We start from the raw sequence: 12,884 nt of genomic DNA, 5'->3' as shown, positions 1-12,884 counted from the left end.
ACGGATCTCTACAAATTAATCACTGCACAATCTGTACTCGGGGAAAAACCATACACCCTTATCACAACACACTCTCAGCACTGAAATAAATCCTCCAGATCAAACTATCTAATCAATATGTGACAGAGGCTATTATGAATATTGATTTCTGAACATTTATATACTCACAGAAATTGGATCTAATTATTACAGATAACTATCTGGATGTTGTGTGGGTGTGGGTCCAACGTTTGTTACTAGTATACACTATCTGAAATGTCAACCAAACCAGTACCAACAATATTTTGGTGTGCATATGGGGAAAGCAAGTAATTGATTCTGTGACAGGATATTAATATCTTTGTCAAGACTTGTAGGAGGAGGGAGTGGATAGAATTAGCTTCCTCATCATCACCGATTCAAACATCATAGTGAGATGTATTGGTTGTTAGGGAAGAAGGATGTTGTGGTGGTTTGTCAGGGGGAGTGGCATATTGTGGGGGGTTGTCAGGGGGAGTGGGATATTGTGGGGGGTTGTCAGGGGGAGTGGCATATTGTGGGGGGTTGTCAGGGGGAGTGGGATGTTGTGGGGGGGTTGTCAGGGGGAGTGGCATATTGTGGGGGGTTGTCAGGGGGAGTGGCATATTGTGTGGGGGGTTGTCAGGGGGAGTGGCATATTGTGGGGGGTTGTCAGGGGGAGTGGGATGTTGTGGTGGGTTATCAGGGGAGTGCAATGTTGTGGTGGGTTATCAGGAGAGTGGGATATTGTGGGGGGTTGTCAGGGGGAGTGGGATATTGTGGTGGGTTATCAGGGGAGTGCAATGTTGTGGTGTGTTGTCAGGGGGAGTGGGATATTGTGGTGTGTTGTCAGGGGGAGTGGGATATTGTGGTGTGTTGTCAGGGGGAGTGGGATATTGTGGTGTGTTGTCAGGGGGAGTGGGATATTGTGGTGTGTTGTCAGGGGGAGTGGGATATTGTGGGGGGTTATCAGGGAAGATGTTGTGGTGGATTGTCAGGGGGAGGGATGTTGTGGTGTGTTGTCAGAGGGAGAGGGATACTGTAGTGGATTGTCAGAGAGAAGGATGTTGTGGTGGGTTGTCAAGGTCAGATGGTGATGGATGATGGGAATGGATGGGGTGAATGGATGTCAAGGTCAGATGATGGGGAAGAGGGGAAGAATGGGGTGAATGGATGTCAAGGTCAGATGATGGGGAAGAATGGGGTGAATGGATGTCAAGGTCAGATGATGGGGAAGAATGGGGTGAATGGATGTCAAGGTCAGATGATGGGGAAGGATGGGGCGAAAGGTTGTCAAAGTCGGATGATGATGGGGAAGGTCTGTGATGAGATTAAAATGAAGTAGCTGTACAGTACAGCACTACCTGGTAGTAATGTAGGTGGGAATCAGGGAAAGATTAAAAATAGCTGGGTGGTAATGGTTGGCAGATCCACATAAAACCATTCATTGTAAATCAACTGGTGAAAATCACATTACATAGTAATGTCTCTTCCCCTTGACCCATGTCAAGTCGTCCCAACTGGGAGAAAAAACAAACATACTGAGTATTGCTAAAGCAATATATGTCCCTTAACAGTCCCTGCTAGCTATTAGATCCTTTACAAAAGTCTGAAGTTAGATCCAAACCCCTCAAGGAACGAAGCTTCTATATAAAGCTAGAGCAAGGACAATGATTTCCTAAAAATACTAATGGTGACCTTGACCCACAACCCTGAAAACTATCTCCTTCAAGATATTAAGGTCCTTTATAATTGTGTGAATTTTAATCAAAATCCTTCAAGGAATGAAGCCACTCAAGTGCTATAAAATGATTTTCTAAAAATAGTAACGCTGACCTTGACTTTACAACTCTGAAATTCCAACTTCTTAGATATTATAGTATACCATAGTCTCCCCTTCTCCTTTCTGATTTCACCAGTATATAACTATTAATCATCCCCAACCTTGAGGATGTGACATAAATTCTCCAGCCCAAGGGTTGATATTCTTGATTGTCTAACTGTTGGATAAGACAACCAAGAATATCACCCCTTGGTTGGAGATTTCTCTCACCACATCCTCATGGGTAAGGGAAGATTCTATTAGGCATGGGTCAAGGGTGTGGATGAGGGAGGGTTGATAGGGAGGCAGTGTATTGTCATGCTAGGTGTTAGTTGATTGTTAACAGGGTTACAGTACCATGATATGGAATAACTGGTTCACCCATGGGTCATGGAGTGTGGAGGAAACGAATGGGATGTGGGAAACAGCTGATCAACTTTCTGGAAGACGCAATTTTTTCTTATGATAAATTGATTAATTATAATGTCTAAATGCAAATAGATTTAATGTTTTTCTTAATCAGTGATGATCTTCACTTTGAAAATAATATACCTGATATTTTCAGCTTGAAAATAAGTGGGACATTTAATGATCAACAACCTTTTGACTTAGTAAAAACATGACCTTTTTTGCTCTATATCCAGTTGACTAATCCCTGGCACCTAAGCTGTTTGTTTGCCCTGTCTAACACAAACCCTGGATTTACGGACATGGGACCATTTAATTCTGTGTCAAGCTGCTTGCCAATGTCTCCTCTCTCCAATCTGTCAGTAATATCATGGTGGATGTATACACATGTACATAGTCTGACCCTTTCATTATGCCAAGAAGGCAAAACAGGTCACATCGTCTGTGTGCGCCAGTCCCTACACAATGAGTGTAAACAACCAAACCCTATCACAAATGATATACTCGGCCTTGTTGTAACGAATCATGCAGACCCATCATTTCACTTAAACAGCCACCAAGTACAGTGTTAGGTCAGAGATAGGCTGCCTAGATATGTGCTACATACGTGTGTACTATATATACTGAATGAAAACTAGGCAGAGAGTGTACATACAGTACGCGTGTAGACAAATGTATCAAAATAGAACGGGAGTAGCTACACAGACACCCTACACGACCACAACGGAAACAGCTGATTAAAACACTGTCAAACAGTAGGAACACACATAACAATAAACATATGATCAGAGATGCTGGGCAAGAAGAAGGGACTGTATTAACGCACCTGTCTGTATGTACCGCTATCTGTAACTCAGTGGCCACCTGAGTCGCCCAATCCGTCATGACCCCTTCCAAACACAGATTCCTTCCCGGCTCAGCTGAGAGAACAAGACAATCAAAACAAGCCGACTAACCACGTTGTGTGGCTTCCTCAGTCCAGTACGTGTGTCAGTGCACACACAACTGTGTACGTCCAGTCCCTATCGCCCACTACACAGATCGTTAGCACTGGCCTTACCTGTGCACTTTGTGGCCGGAGACAATCGTTTTACGGCACACGTACACAACACAATCACACTTCCTCTTCCCGAGTAGGTCCCCTTGTCTAACTGGACTCCATCGGTCTTTGCATAACATTATTACACCACAAGTTAATCGACCTACTCTTAGCCCATTCGTGAACAAGCTTGTATCACACACACTCTCTGCTATCATCCATTACAATCTTTGTTCATTCTTGGTTAGTCACATGATCAGCCGCTTGCTCGCTGCCTTGTTTTTGGTCGTAATGTGAGGCACCAATGGGGAAATTAAGTCGGGAAATCAAGACGACCTTTAGCCCGATATATAACGGAAAGATAACATAACAGGATTGAATTGAACGTAGAATGAAAATTGAGTTTAAATCCAGCAGTACATAACAACGTTTTCTGTGAACGTGTAAATGTATGCATCAACATTGGGTCAGATACAAAAGAAGACCACTATTATTATTAGTTAGAGTAGTTGAGACCGTTCAATGACCGACTCGCCCGAGGCCAAAGTGGTCACACGGCGAAAAAAGGGGCGTTTTTACAAAGACTGGATGTCCAGAGCTGGAATTCCTAGAATGGGAGATATGTGTGCTGTAAATATAGGGGAGACTCCAACTTATAGCCATACTTTATAGTGTTCTCACACTGAGGTAGAGTGATCTACCTATTTATGAGGGTGGACAACTTTTTACTACTTTTTACCGTAATCACAAAGTACATGTTGTGTATTACTGAGCTGATTCACTACCTAAGAAAATATTTACTCTAAGGCTGTAGCATATATCAACTTATTAACACAATTAGTGGTGTTTTAATTTAACCTTACAGGATTCAAATCAAACTAAAAGTTAATTTGATTATGTCACTTGTTCTGGTGAAACACTGGATCAAAGATTTAAATTGTTTATCTTAAAAGGTGTGAACTCAACTACAGTGTTACCACATTATAAAGTATTTATAACAAGTTTGCAGTAAACAAATTGGTGCTTTGATGGATTAATTTTATTTAATTGTTACTGAAACAAAGTATGAAATTGTTTCTCTAAATTATTACATATTTTTGTGAACAAATTGTTGATATGACAGAGACAATAATATTAAGATACACCCAATTAGCTTATGTACATCAGTTGTTTAGCAACTACAATAATAAATCTACTCATCACTAATCCCCTGTGAGTTAACAACACACTTAATAGCCAGTGTCAGGTAGACAGACATGTGTATTGATTAATTCAATCTTATTTGCACATTTTTTTCAGCCACAAAATAACTTGAGGGCAAAACAGACAAATAACATATATGAATTTTGTTTCTACAATATTCCAGTACCTGTATATATACCTTAACTGTGTCTAGGCCATCATTTCTTTGCAATTTACATGATTTTCTCCAAACATCCACAGATCTGTCTCTTATTTTACTGCCTCGGTCGCCTTTGTTACCCCCTAGGGTGTGATATCTCTGTGGGTGTGATATCTCTCTGTCACCCCCTAGGGTGTGATATCTCTCTGTCAACCTCTAGGTTGTGATATCTCTGTCATCCCCTAGGGTGTGATATCTCTCTGTCAACCCCTAGGGTGTGACATCTCTGTCAACCCCTAGGGTGTGATATCTCTGTCACCCCCTAGGGTGTGATATCTCTGTCAACCCCTAGGGTGTGATATCTCTCTGTCATCCCCTAGGGTGTGATATCGCTGTCAACCCCTAGGGTGTCATATCTCTGTCAACCCCTGGGGTGTGATATCTCTCTGTCACCCCCTGGGGTGTGATATCTCTGTCATCCCCTAGGGTGTGATATCTCTGTCAACCCCTAGGGTGTGATATCTCTGTCAACCCCTGGGGTGTGATATCTCTGTCAACCCCTAGGGTGTCATATCTCTGTCAACCCCTGGGGTGTGATATCTCTGTCACTCCCTAGGGTGTGATATCTTTGTCATCCCCTAGGGTGTGATATCTCAGTCATCCCTTTGATGTGATATCTCTCTATTGAATCCTCAAGGTAGGAGAAGATTCACCCCTCGGGATGGAGATTTCTCTATCATACCATCAAGTTAGGGGAAGATTCACCCCTCGGGATGGAGATTTCTCTATCACACCCTCAAGGTAGGAGAAGATTCACCCCTCGGGATGGAGATTTCTCTATCATACCATCAAGGTAGGAGAAGATTCACCCCTCGGGATGGAGATTTCTCTATCACACCTCAAGGTAGGAGAAGATTCACCCCTCAGGATGGAGATTTCTCTATCACACCCTCAAGGTAGGGGAAGATTCACTCCTCGGGATGGAGATTTCTCTATCACACCCTCAAGGTAGGAGAAGATTCACCCCTCGGGATGGAGATTTCTCTATCACACCCACAAGGTAGGGGAAGATTCACCCCTCTGGGTTGAGATTTCTCTATCACACCCTCAAGGTAGAAGATTCACCCCTCGGGATGGAGATTTCTCTATCACACCCTCAAGGTAGGAGAAGATTCACTCCTCTGGGTTGAGATTTCTCTATCACACCCTCAAGGTAGGTGAAGATTCACTCCTCTGGGTTGAGATTTCTCTATCACACCATCAAGGTAGGGGAAGATTCACCCCTCTGGGTTGAGATTTCTCTATCACACCCACAAGGTAGGAGAAGTTTCACCCCTCGGGATGGAGATTTCTCTATCACACCATCAAGGTAGGAGAAGATTCACCCCTCAGGATGGAGATTTCTCTATCACACCCTCAAGGTAGGGGAAGATTCACCCCTCGGGATGGAGATTTCTCTATCACACCCTCAAGGTAGGAGAAGATTCACTCCTCTGGGTTGAGATTTCTCTATCACACCATCACATTCAGATTTCAGATATGTTTATTAGAGTGTCACGTATTGATACATAAAATATACATAAAATACCATCAAGGTAGGAGAAGGTTCTAGTAGTCATTTGTCTTTAAGTTACCAAGCAAGTAACTACAAACAAGAAATAAACAGTGTTGTTCATTTCAATAATGGAATTATAATAATGTAAAAACAAACTCAAAATACCCCAGATAACAAAACATTTAGTTTAAACTTGATCCAATTAATAAAATGTCAGTGTATTATACAGCGTATGTAAATTAACTATGAATCCAACAAATTTAATACAGTACACATTATGAGTATAGGTCTGCTTAACTGGTATTTAAATCAAAGCTGTCCGATTGAGGGCTATTTTTAGCTTCTTGAGGCTGAACATGAGATGACAGCTATGAAAGAGTTAGCATTAATCAGGGTTACTCTATATAACAATATAGACATGCAGGGCATCTCATACTTAAATAAACCATCAATGATTCTTGTTTAATTGATCAATTCCGCACATCTATGAATGGAAACGAGTGATCACTTTTAGTGATACATTTTTACTTTTCAAAATAAATGTTTGTGTTGTACATTTTTACACTTAATTAAATGTAGTTTTATTGTATAATGTTAACATTTTTGCACTTCATTATAAATTACACTTCAATATAAATATAATTTTATTATGTTGTACATTTTGGCCTAACAGATTTTATATGTTATGGATTAAGGTTATGGATTAGGATGTTTGTGTGACTTATGGCCAGTCCTGAACATGATCATCAGAATACCTTGAGTGGTTTCATGGTACATATTTAGAGATAAAGTAGATCAGTTTGAGTCCTGCACTGGGAGTGTCCCAAAAATCACTCTGGATTACTCAAAGATGTTATAAAAAAGTCTTTTTTCTTTTCGTTTTTTTTTTTTTTTTTATAGTCATGATTACTTTTGCAATGTGTAACCTATTAAGTGTTCCTGTCCTTTATATTCCCTAACAAAATTTTGCATAACTTAAAAAGTCCACTGTTAATTACTTAAATGTCCATTACTGTAACAAACTTTGGCTAAGAGCTATTCCATTTGCTTGTAATTTACCTGGTAGTTTGATCAGATTTTTTTCCAAATAACTTTTCTCATAGATTAAAGCTATTTTATTTCCTGATTAGGAAAAGTGAATTTTTCCAGCTGCACTTTTTGAAAAAGATTTGTTGGTGATTTGATTAATGCAGTAGGACTTCTGCTTACTGTAAGAAAACGCTTTTTAAATTTTTTCATTCTTGATCTAAAAAAAACTTAGAAAGCTAATTTAAAAAAAACTGGTACTGCTATTTTTACTAATAAGATGAGAATAAAGATAAAACCATTTTACTGTGATTGGTATCCAACTTATCTTTATTATGGTATGAGGAAAAGATATATACTGAATTTTCTGTCCTTCATGAAAGAAAGTATATAACTATAGGCTAAAAAAACTCCAAACTAACTAACTCTTCATAAATAACTAGTACCGAGTGGATAATAGATATACTGCACTAGTACCGAGTGGATAATAGATATACTGCACTAGTACCGAGTGGATAATAGATATCATGTACTAGTACAGAGTGGATAATAGATATACCAAGTGGATAATAGATATCATGTACTAGTACAGAGTGGATAATAGATATCCTGTTCTAGTACAGAGTGGATAATATATATCCTGAACTAGTACAGAGTGGATAATAGAAATCATGTACTAGTACCGAGTGGATAATAGATATCCTGAACTAGTACAGAGTGGATAATAGATATCATGTACTAGTACCGAGTGGATAATAGATATCCTGTACTAGTACCGAGTGGATAATAGATATCCTGTTCTAGTACAGAGTGGATAATATATATCCTGAACTAGTACAGAGTGGATAATAGAAATCATGTACTAGTACCGAGTGGATAATAGATATCCTGAACTAGTACAGAGTGGATAATAGATATCATGTACTAGTACCGAGTGGATAATAGATATCCTGTACTAGTACCGAATGGATAATAGATATCATGTACTAGTACCGAGTGGATAATAGATATCCTGTACTAGTATCGAGTGGATAATAGATATCCTGTACTAGTATCGAGTGGATAATAGATATCCTGTACTAGTACCGAGTGGATAACAGATATCCTGTACTAGTACCGAGTGAATAATAGATATCATGCACTTGTACAGAGTGGATAATAGATCTACCAAGTGGATAATAGATATCCTGCACTAGTAACGGGTGGATAATATATATCATGTACTAGTACCCAGTGGATAATAGATATCCTGCACTAGTACCGGGTGGATAATAGATATCCTGCAATGTGATTTGTTATCTGATCGGTACTGAAATCTACAACATCTATTCTTAGCAAAATTTGCCTGCTCTTTTAGAATCTCTCTAAGCTTACATAACACTCCAGCAGCACCGCAGTAAACACTCCAGTTGAGCCGGCAAACTGGAGCAATAACTCATACGAAACATGATTAAACATATACAAGTGTTACTTGCCGTGCATGGATCTCAAGTAGTTTGGGCAGCTAGTTAAAAAAAATAGAATGTGTACAAAGAAAAATAAAAATTCTCTAGAAATCACTGCCTACTGCCCTACTCTATGTGATGGAGTGATGCTATAAATACTGAAATGGGTTAGGGCAATATACTACACAGGGTGTAAGAGTGGAATCAGAAGAGAGAGGGAAACATGGAAATCCTGAAATAATGTTAACAAGTCATCTCAACAGTGACCTGGTAACAGGTCATTCAACCTTGATTTTCAATCAATCAACAAATATTTTGTTTGTTATCTGAGTCGAGTAAGTCCCTCTCGTTAACTCCTTCAGAAACAGGTAAATTGTGGGTTTGTATCCTCCAATGAGCCCTGGAGGTCAACACATTACCCTTGTCCCGAGCTATCACAGGACAATTTTTTTTGTAATTTCACAGCAATATGGATAGGCTTCTTACAAGTTAGGGTAAATACTGACAGAGTGATGGTAAGTTTCTCTATAGTTTTAAGTTGGAGGTGGTAAACCATTAACTAATTATTACCAAGTAATGGTAAGTTTCTCTATAGTTTTAAGTTAGAGGTGGTAAACCATTAACTGATTATTACCAAGTAATGGTAAGTTTCTCTATAGTTTTAAGTTAGAGGTGGTAAACCATTAACTGATTATTACCAAGTAATGGTAAGTTTCTCTATAGTTTTAAGTTGAAGGTGGTAAACCATTAACTAATTATTACCAAGTAATGGTAAGTTTCTCTATAGTTTTAAGTAACAGACTTTGCTTATACATACTTCACTTCTTATCCATGTTGAAATTCAGATTTAGTTTTCCAAATAATTATTAAAATGTAGAAGGAATTGTTGAAACATGGCTTTAGTCAAGTATTGCATTTTGCTACCAAAGTGGAAGTTTTCTGATAAATGAAATTGTATTATAATCATTATCATCATCTTGTAAGTTATTTCAAAAAATGAATTAACATTCAATTGTGTATTACATCAAACCCAGCCTTAAGAGAATTATGCACCATCTATGAAAGTCTACTTCACAATGAAATTCTATACAATCTGTCACCATATACATAGTTAAAGATGCGTCTTTAATGCTGAATCGTGCTGAATAGCAGCCAAGGTTACATCAGATATGGACAAGGTCATTTGAAACTGTTAAGGTGAAAGCAGGTTCCATCATTGTGTTTCCTGTTGTGTAGATTTGTTTGAATATACTGTAATAATAAAAACAATGGCAGTCTATGTTAATATCTAGTGATAAAATGCTGACAGTAATTGTCTCCAGGAACATTGGTGACAGATACTACCGAGTTTTATATGCATGGAATGTTTGTGTAATATCAAAGTCTCAGTAGGTGTTTTGTGGTGATTGATCAGAAATTGGGTCACTGCTCTCTTCGGTATATATCATTCCCATATATGTATAAACCTATTAGTCCGGAATTCAATTTGTCAATCTGTGTATCAAATGGAGGTCTTTTGGCCATCTATAATTACCACAGATAATGGTGTAAGAAATCAATAGTATGACCCTTGACCTATGGCTGGTATTAGCTCTGGGGACTGGAGGCAGACTGGGCCAGGCTGTGCAGAAACACAACCACATGTTATCTGCTTGTATCAGTGTCTTCACTATGCCTGGTGTTGTTTGTCAATCCAGGAGGCACAAGTGTACAGTACAAACTCACTCTAATCATTTCTTAATTCATGATTAATTAAAACCTGTTTATGTAACTTTTTTAAGTTTTCAGATTTTTCCTCATAATTTTTGATTATAATTCAATTTAATTAAACATTTATAATAACAATAGTAATTTCATGACTTTAAACTCGACACAAACAGAACGTAGTAAACAAATTAAAGGATTGTTATTCCTTAGGGCTAATATCACGATGTAACTACTAATTGTTTGTAATTAATCATGTTATCAAAATATATTCTATATAACTGAATATCCCAGATATATAGATTAAAGCTCTGCCTTATTTCCCTTTACACCAACTGAAAAAATCTGGTTTAGACAAACTCTTTTCCAACATTTAATAGTATAATGTGGGGAGAATACGATTTTAGTGTTAAACATCACTGAGAGGTTGGTTGTGTAGTATTAATTGCCAATACACAGTAGGCAGACATCCTGTGGTAACTTGTAGTACAAATATCTATTAAATGCCTGTCTACACTGTATACCTACGCTTCAGGGTATATAGACCTCAGCATTATGGTACATTTTTTATGTTAGTACCCACAACCTGTAGTGTACAAAAATGTACCTGTCCGAGCCAGGTCCCACTTATACACACTAGCAGGGCCCACAGCCACACCACTGCTGCATGTACACACAGCATGTTGGAGCTGAGCTGGCAGAGGGTTATGTAGCCATAACTCTTGATAAGTAAGCTGACAGCTTGATTTGGGTCGGAGAGTTACTCTTGTGATAGAATTTTTGGAGGAGCATGGCTGATAACCATGATCAGGGGTTAGCATGTTCCTGTCACCCAGAAATATTTAACCCCAGGTCACTTATGATTATATCACAATTCAATTATAAGTGACTTGGGGGTTGACCATAGGTTAAATATTTCATTCTGGGTCATAAGAAAATGTCCTGTCCCTGTGATTATTCTTATCAGCATTGCCCTCACAAAACTATGTCCTTATTCTGCTTGAAGAAAGAACTAACAGGGTACATCTTTTAATCATTACAAAAGTACCTTCTTCAAGATTCAATTGTGAATTAATATTGAATAATGCTACTGTACTACATACATTTTACATAAATTAGTATTTAAGTGAATGAAGCTCAACACCGCTCCAAGGTAATAATAATGTGATTTTGATTGGGTGTAGTGTTGGAGATTGTAAGGGTTGCCTCCCCTGCCCTGTAACTTACCCTGACGGGACGGGTGGCATTGCCTTTTGTATCTGGGGATGCATCCCACTGCCTTTCGAGTCGGGCACCCTGTTCTTCTGGTGGCGTAAGAGAAGTAACCTGCCTAGCTCCTCACACCATACTGATAGCATAGCTGTAATGAGAGACAAGCATATTAATAGATCATCATTGTAACCAAATTGACATTCAAAACTGCACAACATAGCTGTAGGGAGAAAATAGCATTACCACAATGGGACAACTGATATTAGCAAATGCAAAAAACAGTACAAGCTTATTTCAAAACCATTTTCAGGACCATCAATTATTACATGAAGAAGGCATTTTCTAAAAGTGCAAAAACTCTGATAACTATCTTAATTGTACTTTTTAAAGTTTTCATACATACAAATGAATGCTGAATTTCATATCAATACAAAATTTATTGTTTTAATATTTCCCCTACTTTTAATTATCCATTAGTATTTTAAATTTTTTTTCGTGTGAGTAATTGAAAGATGTTTGCATAAATGGAACACCAGGAAACTGTTTAAACTCATGGTGAATTTCTGTCTGTTTTGATTTAACTGCTATATCTAACAATTTAAATTTATTGTCATTTATGATCAACAAATACTCCAAAAAATCCTATTGCTGGTCAGTAAATAAAATATATTGTAGAAATTGATGCCCACAGCTGTTCTGTATGAGACCGGGATAGTGTTGACTATAATGATACATTACCAAGTCACATAGAGAAACCAATAAATAATAGATTTGTTGTGTGTAAGATGTGGTACTGTGTATCTGCCGTGTAAACAGCATCACAGTTCTCCAATAGTCTGCAGTAATGTTTGGTGACAGAGTCCCGGAAAATCAATGATCTACTTGAAATGTTTTGATTGAGTGAGATAACCAAGTTAAAGACAGGAGAGTGTATTGATCCTGGCAGGTAACTGACAACTCATTACAATAGGACAGGTAACCAATAACATTTAACAATAGGACAGGTAACCAATAACATTTAACAATAGGACAGGTAACCGATAACATTTAACAATAGGACAGGTAACCGATAACATTTAACAATAGGACAGGTAACCGATAACATTTAACAATAGGACAGGTAACCAATAACATTTAACAATAGGACAGGTAACCGATAACATTTAACAATAGGACAGGTAACCAATAACCTGTAACAATAGGACAGGTAACTGATAACATTTAACAATACGACAGGTAACCGATAACATTTAACAATAGGACAGGTAATCAGTAACATTTAACGATAGGACAGGTAACCAATTACCTGTTACAATAGGACAGGTTACCAATAA

At 38.2% G+C, this 12,884-nt stretch overlaps 1 protein-coding gene across 6 annotated transcripts in view; it reads right to left on the bottom strand.

Annotated features, from left to right (window-relative positions):
• LOC117329196 (zinc finger MIZ domain-containing protein 1-like) overlaps positions 1-12,884 on the bottom strand; it is a 194,840-nt gene that overhangs the window by 25,515 nt on the left and 156,441 nt on the right. For 5 of the 6 annotated variants that reach the window (XM_033887018.1, XM_033887012.1, XM_033887026.1 and 2 more), the window contains one exon: positions 11,566-11,698. In XM_033887018.1, the coding sequence (XP_033742909.1) occupies positions 11,566-11,698 (133 nt within the window). Of the gene's footprint in view, positions 1-3,053; positions 3,494-11,565; positions 11,699-12,884 lie in introns of those variants that run through there. The other variant, XM_033887040.1, reaches the window with a different exon arrangement.

The sequence above is a fragment of the Pecten maximus genome, chromosome 1 (genome assembly GCF_902652985.1).
Source record: "Pecten maximus chromosome 1, xPecMax1.1, whole genome shotgun sequence".
In the NCBI taxonomy this organism is placed as follows: Eukaryota; Metazoa; Mollusca; class Bivalvia; order Pectinida; family Pectinidae; genus Pecten; species Pecten maximus.
Note: the sequence above shows the minus strand (reverse complement) of the source record. Positions and strands in the feature narration are given on the sequence as shown.